General features: G+C 46.0%; 1 protein-coding gene across 1 annotated transcript; it reads right to left on the reverse strand.

The window, feature by feature from the left end:
* Positions 1–1,485: 1,485 nt before the first annotated feature.
* MTO1 (mitochondrial tRNA translation optimization 1) lies at positions 1,486–19,955 on the reverse strand. Its single transcript, XM_079970485.1, has 12 exons — positions 19,599–19,955; positions 16,838–17,037; positions 14,860–14,977; positions 13,216–13,505; positions 8,061–8,173; positions 7,457–7,647; positions 7,009–7,139; positions 6,270–6,474; positions 6,010–6,181; positions 3,841–3,959; positions 3,083–3,240; positions 1,486–1,769 (listed from the first exon to the last, which is right to left on the reverse strand). Exons 1-12 carry the CDS (start codon positions 19,825–19,827, stop codon positions 1,599–1,601), a joined length of 2,097 nt encoding a protein of 698 aa, XP_079826611.1. The 5' UTR covers positions 19,828–19,955; the 3' UTR covers positions 1,486–1,598.
* Positions 19,956–21,995: the final 2,040 nt, after the last annotated feature.

Raw genomic sequence — 21,995 nt, forward strand, 5'->3', positions numbered from 1 at the left:
GAGAGTAAATTTGATTCTAAAGTGCTCAAACTGGCCCTCATTACACTTTGATGTAGAGGGCTAGTTTTGCCATTGCAAAATGACCATGGGTGTTCTGTGTATTCTGTGTCTTAGAGCTAAACACTGCCTTTATTATTAAACCCAACGTGTAGCAATGTGGACATTTTGATACATGTCTGACAATTCACTTCCAATAGGTTAGTTTTGCTTTCCAATGCATATGTGATAGTTTACTTATGTTGGGTTAATGAAAAAACTAAATTTTGTAAGCAAACACTTGGACTTTTAGTTTTTATCTTCAATAAATTTGAGTCTAGAATTACTTTACCTCTACGGCTCTTTTTTCTAGGTAGGATAGTTTTTCGGTGTAGTACAGACGTGTTTGTGTTAGTTGTATTGAAGTATATAGCGTAGTTAACATGGTCTAAGGTAAAGGTACCCCTGACAATTAGGTCCAGTTGTGGACGACTCTGGGGTTGCAGTGCTTATCTCGCTTTAGTGGCGGAGGGACCCAGCGTACAGCTTCCGGGTCATGTGGCCAGCATGACTAAGCCGCTTCTGGCGAACCAGAGCAGCGCACGGAAACACCGTTTACCTTCCTACCTATTTATCTACTTGCCCTTTTTTGGCGTGCTTTCGAACTGCAGCAGCTGGTACTGACCTGCTGACCGGCAAGCCCTAGGCTCTGTAGTTTAACCCACAGTGCCACCTGCGTCCCAATGTGGTCTACTAATTTCTAGTAGCTGTCTTTCATAACTCTTGGGTGCCCCAGAGCCCTCACCACCTTCCCAAGGCTGGGTAAACAGCCCTCGACCTTGTCAGGGGCCTAGTTCCAGGCATCATGTGCCTTTTGAACTTGTAGACTCCCAAGCACCAAACCCCTCTACTTGTACTGTGCACTGCCTAAATATTGAGAGCGCAAGCCAGCCTCTAGTTGGGTTGACCTAGAAATAATTTCCAGCTATATAGACTAGATTTATAGACCTCAGTTCAGTGCTCCAACTATTCTGGGTGTAATTGTGTTTTTCCACTCCATAAACAGCAGGTAAAGCCTCTAGTCCCAGCATAGCAACACCTACAGAGCCTTATTGAGAACAAGGTCCTGATTCTCATCTACAAACATTTTATGTCTGAAAACAAATTTGGGTTTGGGCATAAGCTTAAATAAAAACCTACCTGCCAGTGTTTCAACTACTGTAAAGGAAGTCTGTTAACATCTTTCCCTTGCTTAAGAAGAATATTTATGCACTAAGATGCATAAATCTATAGGTGGCAGCAAAGGCAGTAGAAAAGGAAGTGACTCAAGAAATTGCAAGCAGGAAACAGATTTCTCTAGCCTTTGTTAAAAGGCAACACCTGATCTGACATTGCCACTTTTTCTGGCTAGTAGTGCCTTTGCGGTGTTCTGGAAGTTTTTCAGCTTTTTGGACTAACTCATTATTCACTGAATCACCATCCTTTGTGTGTAAGATAACATCACTCTAGTAGCTCTTGTCTATTTATTGGATAGCAATTACATACATGGTATGTGAATGACCGGATAAACACAGGCTGCAGGAACACAAACAGTTCAATGGGTTTTGCTCAGTAAGCACTGTTCACATATCAGTAGCTTGGAGCTTTCTTTGTCCCAGCAGGTTGACATCAGGGATGGGGGTAGCAATCCTACATCTCTCACTTGTTCTGCTTTTGTGATGGTTCTTCACAAACCTTAGTAGATTTAGAACAGCAGCAGGTGTAACTCCAGGAATGCGGCTGACGGCGCCAATCTAGAAACAACAGGAAGGTGAGATTGCCTACTGTAAGAATTGTAATGCCACAGTCTCCCCGCCTCCCCTTCATGTGTGTTTCATTGAAGTGACTAAAATACACACAAAGTAAACTTCCCTGCATATCTTACCACTCGGGATCAACAGGACATCACATCACTGAAGACTGTTGATCATTCTATAAACAGAGTCATGTCAATGAGCAAACTCTTAAGTCCTACTGCCAATGCAATTATTTCCATTTGTGCAGCATAACTCCCTCTCTTATACCCTTCCCGTTCTGGATGTGGGGGTTATAACTTTCTAGCCACCATTAAAAATGAGCACTGCTAGTTTGTTTTTTAATGGCAGTGGAAGCTCTTGATAGATTATATTCCATTGTCATCAGCATTATAACAACATACAGTTCACAGCTATGGTTCAACATTTGTGCACATGTCTAAAAGAACATCATTTTGCATTTATTTGACTGCTTAAATTACTTAAATGATTACAAAGCCTGTCAGTATTACTATCCCCATAGTGTTGGTGCAGAAAGGTTTGTAGAAGTTCTGGCCACATTTGACTCAAGAATGTGTCTTACCCATTATGCCACACCCCCTCCTATGCATACAATGGTAGCCATTTTTCGTTGGTGTGCACAAAGGAATACAAAGGACTGCCTTACATGTTCAAACTGGAAAAAGACACATAAGCTAGTCTGAAGCATTCTGATAACAACAAAACAGTAGAAATCAAAATGGCAGGCAAACTTTACCATATTATCAGCATGTCTATGCTACTTTAAACATAATATTTATAGATTATAAATTATTATACATAATCTATATATTTGCACAGAAATGGGCTTTAAAAATAAAGAATAAAAAGCCCCACCAAGTTAAGTGTTTTTTCTAAATCTCCCTTGATGCTTTTAATTTCCAAATTTTTAATAAGGCCAGGAACACAGTGGTGAAATCTTGTGAAATGCTCCCCCCTCCCCCCCCCCCATTTTATTTCTCAACTTAGAACTGGAATTCTCTTGGCACTTTCCATGTGGTCTCTAATAGCAAACAAAGTTGGAAGATTCACTCTAAAGGCAGAGCTGTTAACCTAGCGAAGCCCCTGCTTACTCAGTTTTCTCCCTTTGGAAATGACTATAATGCTTTCAAGGTACATTTTAATAACTAACCCCCTACATATTAATGCTGGGTTGCTTGACTACAATTCCGGGCCACAATGGCTAGTGCTGGTAGGAGTTGGGAGTCTGGCAACATCTGGAAAGCCACAGGATCCCTACTGCATCCAGCAAACTCACTCTACTAGCACCTTACCGTCTGGGGACGGTGGGAGTCCAGCTTCTCTCGCACTTCCTGAGATAGTGATGCATCGATGGCAAAGTAATCCAGATCTTCTGGCAGCTGAAGAGCCTCATCCTGACGCACTTCCTCTATTTCCAACCTCTGAACGGACACATGCCATTCATAAACAGCTTGTGAGAAGAACAAAGAGAATGAACAGAACAATATATTATATATTTTGGTTCCTGAAATTCATTCTGATAAAATATAACGGATAGAATTGTACAGGATGTGTTCCTAGTGTGTGAAAAAAGTCAAGATCCAAGGGTCCCCAGGCATGCACCTCCAGATGGTAGAGACATCAGGTGCTATCCTGGCACCTGGGCATATTCACTTGGTCACAAGTGGCCGATAGCCATGAGCAAAATGCACCTGGCAAATTTCGAATGCTGGTTCCACTGTGTTGAATGGGACTTACTCCCTAGTAAATATGCTTAGGTTTGCAACCTAAGCAGAGCAGATTATATCAGATTTACTCCTGCACCATTGGAGAGAAGGAAAACGGCCACAAGCTTTCTGAATAAGAACATAAAGCCTAATTCTGTTCTTGGACTCGAGGGAATTTATGTTCTGAGTTAGTTCCCAAAGAAGCAAGATCTACTGGGCACAGATGTGTCAAGTTAGGACAGGAATGGGGGCCCTCCAGATGTTTCTGGACTACAACTCCCATCACTGTCCATGCTGGCTGGTACTAATGGGAGTTTTATTAAGGGCCTGCTAGTCTTCCATACCTTCTATTTTCAGCCTTTCTGCCAGTTGTCTCCATTCAGCAAACTTTTTCAGAGGCCCTGGGACAGCTCGTGACAAAATCTCCATATTGGCTCCCTGGTACTGAAGGATGTCCAGGGCACTAAGCAAAAAACCAAAACAAAGCAAAAACAATTCCTGTGAAATTATGTGCAAGATGCGTTGAGTGCTCTCGTCATAGAAAGGTGGGATCTAAAACAAGTCTAAGCTAGTACCCATTCCCATGGAATTTCAAGGAAGTTTACAAGACCTCAGGCTTGCTCAAAATATGGTATCACTATCCAGGAAGCCTTAACCACATTGTATTAGGGATCATTTAATGCACACACACAAAAATGGCTGATTCAACTCAAGGAGCTTACAAGCCAACAATGAAGATCACAGATAAGAACTTGGAAAGAAACTATACACAATAACATGGGGACAGCATTAAAAAAAATGACACTGTATAATACATTGAAATAAGTGATAAGGTAGGTTATGTAATGGAAGAAACACAGCATTTTAGCTCAAGGGCACCTAGAATTTATTCTCAGTTTTTTTTAAGGCACAATGCTTTTGCAACTGCAACAAAATTAGGCTTAAGGAAGCTGGTTCAGGGCTTAAGAAAGACTGCAGTCATATACCTATTTCCTCGTGCAATATTGTTTTCTGAAGCTGCTAAAACAAACATTTCTGAGTCCACAGGTTTGCCAGTGTGTTTGTTTGATGTGGGCAACAAATCCCAGGCCATTTTAGCCAGAGCCTTGCTCCCTATCACAAATCATGCTGTGAAACCTGAACTCTGCTTATGTGATGTACCAGTTATGATATTGTTAAGAGGGTTACTTAGTTCAAAGATAAAAGCCTCAGATTTTCTAGGACTGCTTTCCTTCTTTCCACAGGAATAAATTTTGAATTCCCCCTTGATTTTATGTGGTAATAGTGGTGGGGTACCAGGTTAACAGTTTTACATTAGGATTTGAAACTGAAAATACGCCCTAGCTCTAGGAGTTTGTTTCTATAGGCCATTATGATGATGTTGTTGTTGTTAATCGTGTCTGACTCTTCGTGACCCCATAGACCAGAGCATGCCTGGCACTCCTGTCTTCCACTGCCTCTCGCAGTTTGGTCAGACTCATGTTTGTCGCTTCGAGAACACTGTCCAACCATCTCATCCTCTGTCGTCCCCTTCTCCTTGTGCCCTCCATCTTTCCCAGCATCAGGGTCTTTTCCAGGGAGTCTTCTCTTCTCATGAGGTGGCCAAAGTATTGGAGCCTCAGCTTCACGATCTGTCCTTCCAGTGAGCACTCAGGGCTGATTTCCTTCAGAATGGATAAGTCTGATCTTCTTGCAGTCCATGGGACTCTCAAGAGTCTCCTCCAGCACCATAATTCAAAAGCATCAATTCTTTGGCGATCAGCCTTCTTTATGGTCCAGCTCTCACTTCCGTACATCACTACTGGGGAAACCATAGCTTTAACTATACGGACCTTTGTGGCAAGGTGATGTCTCTGCTTTTTAAGATGCTGTCTAGGTTTGTCATTGCTTTTCTCCCAAGAAGCAGGCGTCTTTTCATTTCGTGACTGCTGTCACCATCTGCAGTGATCATGGAGCCCAAGGAAGTAAAATCTCTCACTGCCTCCATTTCTTCCCCTTCTATTTGCCAGGAAGTGATGAGACCAATGGCCATGATCTTAGTTTTTTTGATGTTGAGCTTCAGACTATATTTTGCACTCTCCTCTTTCACCCTTATTAAGAGGTTCTTTAATTCCTCCTCACTTTCTGCAATCAAGGTTATGTCATCTGCATATCTGAGGTTGTTCACATTTCTTCCGGCGATCTTAATTCCGGCTTGGGATTCATCCAGTCCAGCCTTTCTCATTATAAAATCCCATAAATTTCACCGAGTCACCGGTGAGGCAAGACAAAAGAAAGCAATGAAATTGCTTCACCTTTCCACAGAAACACTCTTGACAGCTTTGTACATGCTCCCCCACACAAACACCATCACAAGAAACACTCTATGAATAGAGACAATTAAAAAGGATAGAGAGAGTGGGTAAATGTGAGGTATATGAAGTTTCTGTATGAATCTGTGCTTCTCTAAAACAAGACCATGGCGGCGGCGGCGGCGGCGGCGGGGGGGGGGGGGATAAGAGAGAGACTCATACCTGCAAGGAGAGCTACGACCAGCACTTATTGTAATCTCTGGTATGAGCCGGGCCCATTTTGCATTGCTGAACTGAATAGATTTCAGCATTTCAAGTCCTTCATCTAACACTGCTTTCATCTGAGATGCTTGCTCATGCCGCTTTTGAGACACACAGCCAGCTTCATGATAGCCTTAAAGAGACCAAAAAAGTGCTCAGGAATTAGGAAAATTGTGTGCACGTGTGTTAAAAAAAAAATTGCCTCTGGAGGAATTGACTACCTCGGAAGGTGAGTCTGCTGTCAGCGTTATCTGGCCTCAGAGACATCCGAAACTCCACTCGGCTGGTGAACATGCGGTATGGCTCACTGGTGCCCAGAGTAGTGAGATCGTCAATCAGAACCCCAATGTACCCCTCCGTGCGGCTGACAATAAATGGAGGTTTCCCAGTGACCCGCAGACTGGCATTGATTCCAGCAACCACACCCTGCCAGAGAGCAAAGAGATTATAGATCACAGAGGAAACCACTATATATACGAGACACCAGAAGCTTGGTCTGCTTGATCTGTTCAGTAGCTCTGTGTCTACGATAAGGAGACTGCTTAAGCCGTAGATACCACATGTGACTTTCCCACCATGTATCCCAGTTATCCAATGGCATGCTAAAAGGTGTCTTAGCAGAATAAAATCGGCAGAAGCCAATTATGACAAGGGCTCATTCCCTGGACATAAAAAAGTAAGTTTCAGACATGTGTACAGACACATGTTCTGAACAAATGCTCTTGAAATCGGCATCCCCCAACCTGGTGCATTCCAATGTTTTGGATCAGAATTCCCACCAGTTCCTGCCTGTAGGGTCATGCAGGCTGAAGCTGATGTGAGTTGTAGTCCAGAACGTCTGGGTTGGAAGAAGGCAGAGTCAAAAGACCTGTGACTGCAAGTTGCTAGTTAAATGACCATGCTTGATACTGCAGAAAGCATTTCACAGCCACGACCCACTTCCTCGCAGGTTCTCCCCACCTGAGCTGCAGCCTCTTCGTAGCCTGTTGTGCCATTTATCTGCCCTGCAAAGAAGAGCCGCTGGACGAGGCGAGACTCAAGGGAGGCGGTCAGCTGACGTGGGTCTAGAAAATCATATTGCACTCCATAGCCTATTAGGACAGATATAGGTGATAAAAGGTTTATTGATTCCAGCATCCACACCCTACAACAGAGCAACGTGGTTACAGGTAGCAGGGGGAAAGGATGCATGCTGCATTGTTTCAAACCTTTCTGTAAGATAAAGGCTTACAAAACGACATGTCTGGTGATCAGAAGACATGCACAGCCATGTGCTGGTGGGCAATCAAATAACATCCCACTTGAGATGAGGCAGACAAACCTCTGCATCCACACAAACTCCCACATGATATGCTGCCTATATAGCTCCATCCAACTGGAGAAGTTTGACTTCCTTCCCACCTCTCACCTGGCTGAACCATTTTTGCTTTATCCAAGCCCTTAATATGGGTGATGAGCTCCTCCTGGATCTCAGATGGCAACGTCAGAGATATTCCCTGTGGGTAGATGACGTTGGAATCCAGACCTTCAGGCTCAAGCCAGACCTGATGTGCGCGATTTGGAAAACGCAGAACTTTCGACTCTAGTGAGGGACAGTACCTAGAAACAGGAGGAACAGCCGGCCAGGTTAGGATGATGACATGGAGAAGAGTCCAATCATGAAATTTCAAGAGACTGGATAGGTTTCCTTATTGCTGTACTCCTCACCCACAAAAGCAGGTATAGGGAACCTTTGGCCTTCTAGATGTTGCTGAACTACAACTCACATCATCCGTGCCCTTCCTGGAGCTGATGCTGATGTAGTTGAGCAACATCTGGAAGGCAAAATGTCTCCCACCCCTGAATTAAACAAACTCTAAGCCTAAACTGCATTTGCAATATTCTTGCCTATTGGCCTTGCAGCTATCATCCCCTCCCCCTTTCTTCCCATCAGGGGACTTTTTCCCCTTCTTTCTTTTCACGCCATGTACACCGACAGCACTGTACATAAAATAATATAAACGGGGATGTACCGGGGTCCTTTTGTTGTCTCTCTGACGTGGTTGTTCAGGTGAAGGTTCTCATGGATAATTTTCTCCACTTTGGGGTTTGTGTGTGTCAGGTAACATGACAGCTGATTTTCTGGCTGAAACAGAACCACCTGCATTCAGTGAGCAAATCAGGGTAGTTTTGAAGCATGCCGAACTGTTTTCACAGTCATCTTGAGAGAGATCACTTCAGCCCACACTCACCCATTATCATCATACCACCTGAGCATATTACAAGCGCTAGTACCCAAGCACTGCAGCCTTAACCTTTCCCAGGAAACTATACCAATCATTGGGATACATTCAACAAAGTACTAAGAAGATCATTCCATTAGGCAAGCAGATATTCCTGTGGTGATGGAACAATTTCCTGCCCTCCATGGTGTTTTGGGGCTTTTCCCGTCTCTCCGGAGCAGATTTAGTGAGGGTGTGTGTGTGTGTGGGGGGGGGGAATCTTGTTGTACTAGCAGGTATCCTTGTGCTGGCTTATAATAATAATAATAATAATAAATTTTATTTATATCCCGCCCTCCCCAGCCGAAGCCGGGCTCAGGGCGGCTAACAACATTAAAACAGTGTGACATTATAAAACATTATAAAAATGAATTAAAATCAAAATTGATGGCAACCATAAACTAAAGCTTTGTAAAGATTGCCAGAGGAGGGGGTCAGGCTGCGCCCTGACCAAATGCCAGGTGGAACAGCTCTGTCTTGCAGGCCCTGCGGAAAGATGTCAAGTCCTGCAGGGCCCTTGTCTCTTGTGACAGAGCGTTCCACCAGGTTGGAGCCGCAGCCGAAAAAGCCCTGGCTCTAGTTGAGGCCAGCCTAACCTCTCTGAGGCCTGGGACCCTCAAGGTGTTTTTATTTGAAGATCGTAAGTTCCTCTGTGGGGCATACCAGGAGAGGCGGTCCCGTAGGTACGAGGGCCCTAGGCCGTATAGGGCTTTGAAGGTTAAAACCAGCACCTTAAACCTGATCCTGTACTCCACCGGGAGCCAGTGCAGCTGGTATAGCACCGGATGAATGTGATCTCTAAGCGAGGACCCCGTAAGGAGTCTCGCTGCGGCATTCTGCACCCGCTGGAGTTTCTGGGTCAGTCTCAAGGGCAGCCCCACGTAGAGCGAGTTACAATAATCCAGTCTGGAGGTGACCGTCGCGTGGATCACAGTGGCTAGGTCAGGGCGAGAGAGGTAAGGAGCCAACTGCTTAGCTTGGCGGAGATGAAAAAATGCCGCCTTTGTTGTAGCTGCAATCTGCGCCTCCATGGAGAGGGAGGTATCGAAGATTACACCCAAACTCTTAACGGACGGTGCTGGCACTAATTGCACCCCCGCAAGAGATGGGAGTTGCCCCCTCAGTCCCATGTTGTCCCGTCCCAGCCAGAGGACCTCTGTCTTCGAAGGATTTAACTTCAGCCGGCTCCCACGTAACCATCCAGCCACAGCCTCCAAGCATCTGATCAGTGTGTCTGGGGCCGAGTCCGGGTGGCCGTCCATCAACAAATAGAGTTGGGTGTCATCAGCATACTGATGGCAGCCCAGCCCAAAACTCCGGACAAGCTGGGCGAGGGGGCGCATAAAGATGTTAAAAAGCATCGGGGAGAGTATTGCACCCTGAGGCACACCACACACCAAGGAGTGGCGGGATGACAATTCCCCCCCAAGCGCCACCCTCTGTCCCCGACCAGAGAGAAACGAGCGCAGCCATTGAAGGACTGTGCCCTGGATCCCCACGTCGGCAAGGCGGTGGTCCAGGAGTTCGTGATCGACCATGTCGAAGGCTGCTGACAGGTCTAGAAGAATCAGCAGCCCCGACCCGCCTCGATCCAGCTGCCTGCGGAGATCATCTGTTAGGGCGACCAGAGCCGTCTCGGTCCCATGACCAGCGCGGAAGCCGGACTGGAATGGATCCAGAGCTGATGTTTCATCCAGAAACCTACCAAGCTGTTCAGCAACCGCTCTCTCAATCACCTTACCCAGGAATGGAAGATTCGAAACCGGGCGGTAATTGGATAGATCTAAGGGATCTAATGATGTTTTCTTTAAGAGCGGGCGCACCACTGCCTCCTTCAGTTCCCCTGGGAATGTCCCGGTGCCAAGGGACAGATTGATGATATCCCCCAGGGGGGCCCGCACCTCTTCTGGACACGCTCTAATCAGCCAGGACGGGCACGGGTCGAGAGGACAGGTGGTGGGCTTTCCAGCTCGGAGGAATCTGTCTACATCAGCTGGGGATATCCAGTCAAAGTGGTCCAATACTGAACCCGAGGACAGTCGAGGGGCCTCCAGTTCCTTTATTGTATCCAAATTGGCAGGGAGGTCATGGCGGAGCAACAAGACCTTCTCCGCGAAAAAGCTCGCAAATGCCTCACAGCTGTGTGTCAAATTGTTATTTAAATTTGGCTGTCCTTCGAGGGACGTTAAAGACCGAATTATACTAAATAATTGTGCCGGGCGAGAGCTAGCGGATGCAATGGAGGCCGAGAAGTAGGACTTTTTAGCGGCCTTCACTGCCATCTCATAGGTTTTCATAAAAACCCTATAAGATGTTCTTGAGGCTCCGTCACGGGCACCCCGCCATACTCGCTCTAGCCGTCTGAGGTCCCGCTTCATTTTCCGGAGCTCCTCGGTAAACCAGGGAGCCCGGTTTCTGCGGGGTCGCAGAGGGCGCTTAGGTGCGATCTCATTGATGGCTGCCAGGAGCTGGGTATTCCAGGCCTCAACACGCTCAGTCAATGAGTCGCCAGGGGGAGAAAGGTCCCGCAAGGCTTGACGGAATCTATCAGGGTCCATCAGCCTCTGCGGGCGAGCCCAAATTGGCTCGCCACCCAAGCAGGGTGGGGGTGGAACGTCAATCCTGGCTTTCAGAGCATAGTGATCAGACCATGGCACCTTCATCGAAGGAAACATGATCACATCTATACCGACGCCAAAGATCAAATCCAGCGTGTGGCCTGCTTGATGTGTGGGGCCCGAAACAAACTGGGAGAGCCCTAGTGTCGCCATGGAAGACACCAGGTCCAGAGCCTGTGAGGAGGGAGTGGCATCAGCATGGATGTTGAAGTCCCCCAATACCAATAGGTTAGGGAACTCCAAGGCCCAGCCGGCCACCGCCTCCAGCAGGCCTGACAGGGTGGCTGCTGGTGCGCTAGGTGGCCGGTACACCAGCCAGACAGCCAAGCTCACCTCGGAGCCCCACACTAGGCCAACACATTCAATGCCGGGGATCGATGGCGATGGTAGAGCCCTGAAAGAACAATCTTCCCGGATTAATAACGCCACCCCTCCCCCCCGGCCCACAGTCCGCGACTGGTGAAGGACGGAGAAACCCGGGGGCGCCATCTCTCGTAGGGTAACAGTATCCCCTTCGCGCACCCAGGTCTCAGTCACACATGCCAGGTCAACCCCCTGCGAGGTGAAGAAATCTCGCAGGGTGGCGGTTTTGTTGCCTATAGACCTGGCATTGCACAACACCAGTGACGGAGGTGAGTAATCCTTGCTCACCCTACCCTCGTCTCTCGGGATGGGGCGCAGATTGGAAGGGGTACGAGCATATCCGTATCTCGATCCCCTTCGCCTATGACATCTGCCCCCACCGCCATACCTCCCTCGCCCCTCCACAGTAGGAATCCCAAGCCTCATACTTGCCTCCATTTACAGAATATAAAAGCAAACAAAGAAAAACAATTACATAAAAACAAAACCAATCCCCACCCCACTCCCCAACCACCCCACCCCAACCCACAATAAATCAAAACAAAATAAAAGTACATGGATAAAAACCACCGCTTATGGTGGTACAACAAAGCAAAAAAAAAATAAAAATAAAATAAAACAGTGCAACGAGTTAGTTGAATATAGCCCCTAATTTCTCCATAATACTATTGGAGAAATGGAAGCACGAGTAGGCCCCAATCTAGAATGTTTCTCCTGGGAAGAAATCAAAGCAATTTCACTAGAATTAACCTCTAAGCAAGCAAGCTTGAGATCAGAAGGCTTAATGATTTATCAAAGGTCACACAGAAAGCCTTTTGTGAAGTCTCCACACCAACCTAGAGCTATCCCATTAGATAGCGACCTATCCTTTGAACCTTTGAGCCCTCAAGTAAGCAGTACCACTGCTCTGAATTTATGAATGGACTCCTTTAGAAGGACAGTAATGATTCTAAAATGGTTCACACTGTATTTTAGTAATACAGTGGTACCTCGGGTTACAGACGCTTCAGGTTATATATATATAATTTTTATTATTTTTCCAATTTTAAGACAAAACAACATACACACATCAACAAACAAAAACAAACACACAGATATAATTTCATAAGCTCATTTTCATAAGCCTTCTTTCTCGGACTTCCCCATACCTCACCCTTTTTGCATCCATATTTTGCAACCCAGAAGCTTGCTTCAGGGTAAGAACAGAAATTGTGCGGCAGCCCCATTAGCTAAAGTGGTACCTCAGGTTAAGAACAGTTTCAGGTTAAGAACGGACCTCCAGAATGAATTAAGTTCTTAACTCGAGGTACCACTGTAATTTCCTGAATAATTTCCTGACTGCTGACACTTTTTTTGGCTCTAGCAGCTGTAGTAGCTCAAACTGTAAGTCCATGAGGATGTGCTAACTGTTTCTGATGGTTTTCTGCATATTGCAAACTGCTTTGAGATTTATAAATCTAAAAATGAAAAGCAGTATATAACTAAAAAAATTTATTTTGAAACTTTTTGACCAATATAAGAAGTCCACTGAAGAAGAAAATAGTGACCTGCCTGCAAAAACGACAGGGCAGATATTTCAGGGACAAAGATCGCTGGTGAAGCAGTGTGTGATGGTTAAAAATTACCCTCAGTTCTTCTACGTATGTATGAGGGCTGATATTTCAGGAATAAAACTTGTCAACTCTGACGGTATACATTGTCACCGGAACTTTTAACAGGAATAGACAAATATGTTGATGATTTAGGAGCGCACCCCCATCTGTGTAGCCGGGGATAATTTCTGACACAGCCATTTCAAAGAAATCCTCCTGCATGCTGAAAACCACAGCACTGCCAGAGTAATACATATCACTTTAAGGAAGAGAAACAGAGACTCCCGGTCATAAACTTCAACGGCTGATTACTTCCTCAGGACTCCTTCGCACCTTAATCCACACAGATTCACTAAGGAAGCTGAACGGCACAGGAGAGCTGTCCGCGGGATGCCTCTCGAGGACACTGAAGTCAATGGAGTCTTTCACCAGTCGGGGTGGAGTTCCAGTCTTTAACCTTCCTATGGTAAATCCAAGTTTCTCCAGAGTCTGAGCAAGGCCGACGGAGGGCTGGTCTCCCATCCGCCCGGCAGGATGCATTTCCAGTCCAATTAGGATCATGCCCCTCAGAAATGTTCCCGTGGTCAGAACAACACTCCCAGCATGCACTCTCCTTCCATCTTCTGAGGGGATAACATGGAGTGAAACAGAGCGGAGTTTAGAATACCTGCTGCTGCCCTAATTAGAAGTAGCTTCTTTCCCAAATAGGTTTTATCTTAAACAATAGTAAATTCAGTAAATAAAAGAGCTCACCTGTAATGTATCAGTAGTTCAGTGATCATTTCTTCTCTTTCCAAAATAGATATTATCTTGAACAATTGCAAATGCAGTAATAAACAGTCCACTTGTGATATACTAGTGGTTCAGTGCTTGGATGTCGTTCTGGTAATCTGACGTTTCATTGCTAAAGAGTTTAGTCATCAAGCTTTATAGTAAATAATATACAAGAGAAGACAGTTTGTAAACGACTTAAAGCAGGGGTATATATGTCCCTTTCTGCATATTTCCATCGGGAGGAGCATAGAAAGGTTGTTAAAGCTCCTTTCGTTAAACAAACTGAAGGACGTCCATCCTCTTTCTATACTCCTCCCGATGGAAACATGCAATTGTTTAAGATAAAATCTATTTTGGAAAGAGTGAGTATCTTTTTCCACCAGGACACAAGGAAGTCTGAAGTTCAGCACAGTCTTATTCAATGACAGAAAACATTTATTTTTTGCAGTTTGATATTACATAAAACCCTTAGTTTATGTTGCTGCCACCTAAAGACAGCTTCTTATCCTTCAGTTTCACAAATGTTATTACAGTGAATGAGAGAGATGTGTATCTGTTTCTGAAGTGTATCTGAAGAAGTGTGCATGCACACGAAAGCTCATACCAATAACAAACTTAGTTCGTCTCTAAGGTGCTACTAGAAGGATTTTTTTATTTTGTTTCGACTACGGCAGACCAACACGGTTCTTTATTTACTGTAACTAGAACTAGGAAATCCTATTTTTTGTGTCAGGGTAGTTTCATACAGCTATTCTGAGATGGTGAAGCTACAGTCACACACCCTAAGTATCCAGCCAGCTTTTAACACCAAGCCCTGATGTTTTTACAAGTTCAAAAATGGACATTCAATATGCATTGCAAGTGACAGTTGCAAATGTAGCTATTAGTTCATTAAGGGCTAGATTAAGATCAGTTATAAATTTACTCTTTGGAAATAATGATGGGTTAGATTCCCTGGCTCACATTGCATGGGCTTAAAAAATGAGGTAAATAGCTTAGCTAATTTCCCAACCAATCTGCTTTTCAAGGCAGCATCTAGAAAAAACTACTGGGTTCTTGTGCCACTTGAGTTCTCTGCAGAGGTGAGCTCTCCTTCCTCCTTTTACCTGGAAATAGTTTTTGCGAGCTGCTGCCATGGAAAGCAGATCCTACACAAATGGATGAAGACTGCTGCTTGAGGACGCAGCTTGCCGGAATACTGACCCAACACAACTCCACTGACGCAACATTTGCCCGGATGATCCGATTCTGGGTCTGTCAGTAGAAGATCTTCCACAGAAGCTTCACAAACTGTCAGAAGTGGGGTTTGGAGAATTTCTTTCTACTAGGGGAAAAAAACCCTGTTAAAGGAATTTACGCACACACATGATCTTTTAAGGACTCATAAGCAAAGGAGCGCGTGCCAACCTAGCAGTTCGAAAGCACCTCCGGGTGCAAGTAGATAAATAGGGACCACTTACAGCGGGAAGGTAAACGGCGTTTCCGTGTGCGGCTCTGGCTCGCCAGAGCAGCGATGTCACGCTGGCCATGTGACCCGGAAGTGTCTCCGGACAGCGCTGGCCCCCGGCCTCTTAAGTGAGATGGGCGCACAACCCCAGAGTCTGTCAAGATTGGCCCGTACGGGCAGGGGTACCTTTACCTTTACCTTTAAGCAAAGGAGAGAACCTCCAGGTAACATGGCTGCACTACTGAGTTCCTAGCTTCCCCTAGCTTACTGCAAGCCTTGCTTGCTAAGGAACAGCCGGGAGTGCACTTTAAGGTTTCCAATTGTTCCTTCTCAGCTCTGTCATTCCCTGCCCCACCTATGATATCAGCTGTGGGGCAGGTGGGAACGGTTTGGAGGGACAATAGGGTTGTGGGCCAAATAAAGACCCCAGACCCACAGCTTTGATAGGTCAACCCTATTCAAGAGTGAGGCCCTTTCCTGCCTGAACTAAAAGAAGGCATAGCCAATGTCTTCCATAGTTGCAGTAAATATTTTGGTTTATTAAATTAGTTTTTAGCATTACTCTATTAAGTTTATTAAGCTTTTGAAAACAATAAATGCATTAAATAGCCACAGTCAGCTTAAGAATTATATCTAATAACACAAATAATGAAGACTAAAAAGGCTAAAAGCCATATATAGTCCACCATTGCCAAATCAAGGATGGAAGCACCTCCTTTTCCTCCCTCACGAGATTTTACCAAAAAGAGAAGAATGAAATTGCATAAGCATTTATGTTCTCATACAGCACTTTTCAAAGTTGTCCCACCCAAGTGCTTGTTATGTGAGTACAGAACGGCTTATTCAGAGAATGCTGAATCAACACAATGTTTTACATTTTAAAAACAGACACTGGCTTGGTTGTAGAGAAAATCCAGCAGAAAGGGGAAGGCAGAAGGAAGCTTTCTCCCTTTCCTCTCCTCCCACAGTAGCCCTCTGAAAAGCCTTTCCTAAGAGTCAGGAGACCCTTGTTAGGAGGCACCTGCTGGGAATCTGTACCTCCCCTTCCCACCCAAATCATCCACCCCACTTCAGGGGGGTTGGTGCAGTTTCTGGAAGAAGGTGGGGCAGGAAATTCACCTTCTGTCAATGTTTTTCTGGATCCACTCCATAATTTCACAGTCATGTTTTTTTAAATACAACTCTGGTGTAAAATGCAATTGTAGATTATGTTTTGCAGGGATTTTCTTCTAAATTTCCCAATATTACGTTTGAGTCTCCATTGCTGTATATCCAATGACACTTGTTTGTTGGAATAAGGAGCCATTCCCCCTGCCCTATACAGTTTACATTCCTATACATTTAAGCATAACAGAAATAAGTTGCCGTTTCCAATCAGACTTTTGGATTTGAATGTTTTGTAAATCATTTTGGGAATTTGTTGAGTGAGAGGTAACTCGTGCATTTTAAAAACAAACCAAATTACTGGATAACGCCCCCCCAAATGTCAATCAAGATTCCATGCTCTGATTAGGAAACATTTTGGTCATTTCCCCCATATTAACGGTAAATGAAATGTACATTTTATTTTATTATATCTGACACACACACATCCATTCACATGTTTACCTTCATCAAACTGTCAGTGCACTCATAAACATGTATACTTGAATAAACCCCTCTGAGTTCCCTAGGTAAGCATGCATAGGGGTTGCCTCAGAAGCCTTCCTCTCCTCTCTTCCTATCCATTCTCACCTGCATGTTCTCTTTATAGAGCTCTCTGTCAATCTGGGCTCGGAGACCCCAGACGGCCGGTCCCTTGCATTTATTTAGCACTTTGTAATGCACTCCCGACTGATCGCAGATTCGTGCGCAGAGCCCGTCCAGTGCGTCCACTTCCCTGACCAGATGTCCTTTTCCAATTCCACCAAAGGAAGGGTTACATGACATTTGCCCTGGACAGCATAACAAATGAAAGGCATCTAACTACAAGCAAGCAACAGCTTTTAGCCCGACCCCATTTCCTATGCTCCAAATTGACATGAATGGCAAGCTACTTGTCAGGGTGCATTTTTTGGTGAAGAAAGTACTGATCTGATGTGTAGAGATCTTTCCCATTATAATTGATTCATGAGGTTTCTGGAAGCTTCTCTGTGTAATACAAGCTGATGCAAGCTGGAAGTTTCTAGCTGACATGCAAGTTTCTATTCTGCCTAGCAAGAGGTCGAAGGTTCCTCTTTCACTTAAGGTCATGCTGACTAGAACAATAGGCCAGAAGGAGCCCAAGTTTCACTTTCTATCTCTCTTTCCTTCTGGTGTGGTGTTCTGTATACAGTGGTACCTCTGGATGTGAACGGGATCCGTTCCGGAGCCCCGTTTGCATCCTGAAGCGAACGCAACCCGTGTCTCAGGACTTCTGCGCATGCGCGCGACATCATTTTGAGCGTCTGTGCATGCGGCAAAACCCGGAAGTAACGGAGCACGTTACTTCCGGGTCACCGTGGAGCGCAACCCGAAAATGCTCAACCCGAAGCTACTTCAACCTGAGGTATGACTGTATAGTATGCTTGGTGTTAAGGTTTTGGTCTTATTAGAAATTATTGGAGGTTGAGTTAAGTGTCGCAACTGGATTTTCTATGGAGAGTGCCATTCCTGAATGTATTGGATTTGTGACCATTATGCTCATTTGCCTTCAGTAGCAGTAAAGCTCTGCTAGATAAAATATTATTTGCCTCTGGTCTATTTTTTGGGAATCCTGCAATATGTTTAAGTTTTTACTCTGCTAACTACTCTGCTAACATTGGAATCTGCTCTGGATCAATATGAGTAGAATTCATGGCACTACTGTACCCCTCTAGACCCAAAATCAGGGGTCAGCAAACTTTTTCCGCAGGGGGCCGGTCCACTGTCCCTCAGACCTTGTGGGGGGGGCCGGACTATATTTTTTGGGGGGTGGGAATCTCCCCCCATGACTCTCCCCTCCCTTCTCCACAGCACTGGACGAGCCCCAGTGACTGCTTAACTGTGCCCTGCAAGCGGCAGGGGCTGGCGGCGGCGGAACGATGAGCAGCACGAAAGGGCTGGCTCCAGAGAGAGACTGCTTAAAATGGTGCTCAGCCAACCACGGCTCAACAAAGCCCAGCCCCCTTCCTCCTCTAGGCAGAGCAGGGAAAAGCCAGGAGGGGGGAGGGGGGAGGCGGCACCACGATGTGTGTGTGGAGGGGGGAAATGGCGCAGCCCGAACGATCAGGATCCCCATGCCGATCCACATGGTGATTCCCAGACCATCCTCGGGCCGGATCCAGAAGGCAATTGGGCCGGATCCAGCCCCCGGGCCTTAGTTTGCTGACCCATGCCCAAATTGTAAGAGAAAACCAAGATGACATACTTCTGCTTATTTCTAATTCTCTAGTTCTAGCAATCCTAGATGCAATATACATCAAAATGTCAGGGTTTTGTTTTAAAAATGCATTTGTTTTTATTAATCTGTTCTGCAGATCCAATCACATATAGATGTCCAAAAATGGGAGGCAACTGGACTTTTGTTTTAATCCATTTTTGTAATAAATGAAATGAGATAATAATAAATGACAGTATACTTATCAACCAACAACACTGCTGCTGTTATGTTTCTCTGGTAGCTTCATTCATAAAATAAAGATTTAGCAAATGGATTAAAGGTGATGTTGCCATGTCAGGTGTTAGGAAAAGTTCATGTCTCCTGATGAACAAACCCTTTGTTGTTGCTTAGTCGTTTAGTCATGTCCGACTTTTCGTGACCCCATGGACCAGAGCACGCCAGGCACTACTCCTGTCTGCCACTGCCTCCCGCAGTTTGGTCAAACTCATGCTGGTAGCTTCACAAACACTATCCAACCATCTCATCCTCTGTCGTCCCCTTCTCCTTGTGCCCTCAATCTTTCCTAACATTAGGGTCTTTTCCAGGGAGTCTTCTCTTTTCATGAAGTGGCCAAAGTATTGGAGCCTCAGCTTCACGATCTGTCCTTCCAGTGAGCACTCAGGGCTGATTTCCTTCAGAATGGATAAGTCTGATCTTCTTGCAGTCCATGGGACTCTCAAGAGTCTCCTCCAGCACCATAATTCAAAAGCATCAATTCTTCGGCAATCAGCCTTCTTTATGGTCCAGCTCTCACTTCCGTACATCGCTACTGGAAAAACCATAGCTTTAACTATATGGACCTTTGTCAGCAAGGTGATGTCTCTGCTTTTGAAGATGCTGTCTAGATTTGTCGTTGCTCTAGCGTTTTCCTCCCCATGTAAGTAACCTATTAGGGAGAGATAATGAGGACGTACTTGCTAGCCCTGCCCTGCTGCTGTTGCATCTCCTGTGAGCTCCACCATCATGCTTTCCAAGTGTTAGGGGAAGGAACCCTGCTGAGGTCCACTGTGTTACCTGCCCTGGCAGAAACTTTAGCAACCTGCATCCCTCGGCGGGCGCCCTGTGTACCCACACCTGCCGGCTCCCACTGAGCAAGCAAACCAGCTCCCTGCTTACCTATGGTGTCCACCTTGTGCGTGACGAGCAGGGTGCGGGCTCCCACCCTCGCCGCCGCCGCCGCCGCTTCAGTGCCGGCGTGGCCACCGCCGATCACGACGACGTCGTACCTGGAAGCGCTGGAGGGGCCGGCGGCCGCCGAGGTCACCTCGCCCCTCACGCTCCGCAGCCACGACCCGGGGTCCGGGGGAGCAGCGAGGCGGCGCCAGACGCGCCTGAGAGGCAACATCCCGAGGCCGGACAGAAAGACCCGCCGAAGCCCCTTCAGGTCGGCGCGGCGGCGGGAAGGAACGCGCGTCGCGCACCGCCTACTCCGCGCGGCGCAAGGGCGCCGCCATCTTGCCCCGTGACGCCGAGGCGGCCGGCTCCACCCGCTGCCCAAGGGTCGGGGACGCTTCCCGCATGCGCGCCTGTAACTGGACGGGAAGGACCGACCGGCAGGATTAGCGGTGGGAGGCTCCCTCGAAGGGAGCGCGCCGTTCGCTGCCGGCCTTTTATTCAAAATACGACGCTGAAAGTGCGCCCGTGAAGAGGTCTTCTTCGCTCACCGAGCAGCAGGCTGTTGCTGGCGGAGAGGGCGGCATGCATCTGTTCATGGTTTTGTTTTTTAAAGCAGGGCTTCCCGGGGGGCAAGAACACAGCAACTTTAATTTTCTTTTCAGGATTGCAGCGCTTCCTGTTGCACTTTGATGTGTGTATTGAACTGATGCAGCTGTCGGCATCTTTGGATGCTCCTTGATGGTTTGCCACAGTGAAGGCAGGTACATGCAGCTGTGGGCTGCATTTTTTCTCCTGTCACCGTGACACCCTGATGCAAAAGCTATTACTGTATTGGGGACTCTCAGTCCAACATGCAGTTATGAGTCATAGGAACTCTGCCAGAAGTGGCAACCGCATTTAATCGCATGCATATTCCATCCCTGTAAAATCAGACTCCAAAACACTGAATTGTAGGAAAGCTTTATCCAACGGGTGAGCTGCTACAAGTAGCCAGCAGAAACTGTCAGTGTGGGTCACATTCTCATCTAAAGCACATGGCTTCCTCCAAAGAATTATGGGAAGTGTAGTTTGCCTTCCACAGAGCCACAATTTCCAGCACTGTTAAAAATTCCTGGGATTTTTTTGCAGGAAGGCATGCAATTTTCAGGACACAGGTGGCGCTGTGGGTTAAACCACAGAGCCTAGGACTTGCTGATCAGAAGGTCAGCAATTTGAATCCCTGCCGTTGCTCAGTCCCTGCTTCTGCCAACCTAGCAGTTCAAAAGCACGTCAAAAGTGCAAGTAGATAAATAGGTACCGCTCTGGCAGGAAGGTAAACGGCGTTTCCGTGCGCTGCTCTGGTTCACCAGAAGCGGCTTAGTCATGTTGGCCACATGACCCGGAAGCTGTACGCCGGCTCCCTCGGCCAATAAAGTGAGATGAGTGCCGCAACCCCAGAGTCAGTCATGACTTGACCTAATGGTCAGGGGTCCCTTTACCTTTATGCAGTTTAAATCTATGGTATGGATGTGGCCATGGTCATCTCTGCAAGGGAAACTGCTGCACATGCTCCTTCCCCACTATGGAACAAACTACTTTAGGTCTCACTAAGTGATTCTGTTTCCTCATAGGAAAAGTTCCTGATAGGCTAAAATTTAGGTGCAGAGGATGGGAGAAAGGGTTACTTAGCTCTTTTTCTGCCTTCTGCCTATCCACTAAAATCTGCCTCTACCCGCTTTCCAACTTGTAGGGATAAGATATGAGTGAAGGACCAAGTATGTATAGACATACCCCCATGCAATAGTGATGTGCTCTTATTTTCTGTACTAGAAAAAACAACGCAATTGTCCTCTCTTTCCTGCACACATACATCAGAAACAGGAAGAAAATGTGCCGCCATCTTTTTTCCTATCCAGTACCTGTGTGATAGGCAGGAATTCCCCATGTGCAGATTTTTCTCTATGCAGCAAAATAAAAATGGGAAGCTTCTTGTTGAAGTTGTTCTTTGTTCCTGTTCAAAGCAAATTTAAAAGTACAGAAATGCTTTTACGCACCTGGTTCAACATTCAATAATCAGAGCGTTTCCCAGCAAGCAGATTCATTTATGAGAAAAGTGCCAGCTGCATGCCATGACTAGACAAATAAGAGTGGTAATACCAGTGTTGTTGCTTTTAGTACAAAAAAAAATTACATGAGCAGTTTTTCTGTTGAGTAAAAGGATGAGATAAATTGTGCAAACCAGATTATTTTTAACCCAGCCCCATGTTATCATTGGAGAAGAATCCGTTTCAGGAAAAATAAACTTGATTTCTTTTCTTTTGAAATCTAAGTTTGACAATGGGCATATTCAAGCATGAACTATTGCTGCGAGTCTAGATTACCTCACTGTTGCTGTCAGAGCAAGCTAAAGTTGATTAC

The sequence above is a fragment of the Podarcis cretensis genome (genome assembly GCF_951804945.1).
Source record: "Podarcis cretensis genome assembly, chromosome: 3".
NCBI lineage: Eukaryota > Metazoa > Chordata > Lepidosauria > Squamata > Lacertidae > Podarcis > Podarcis cretensis.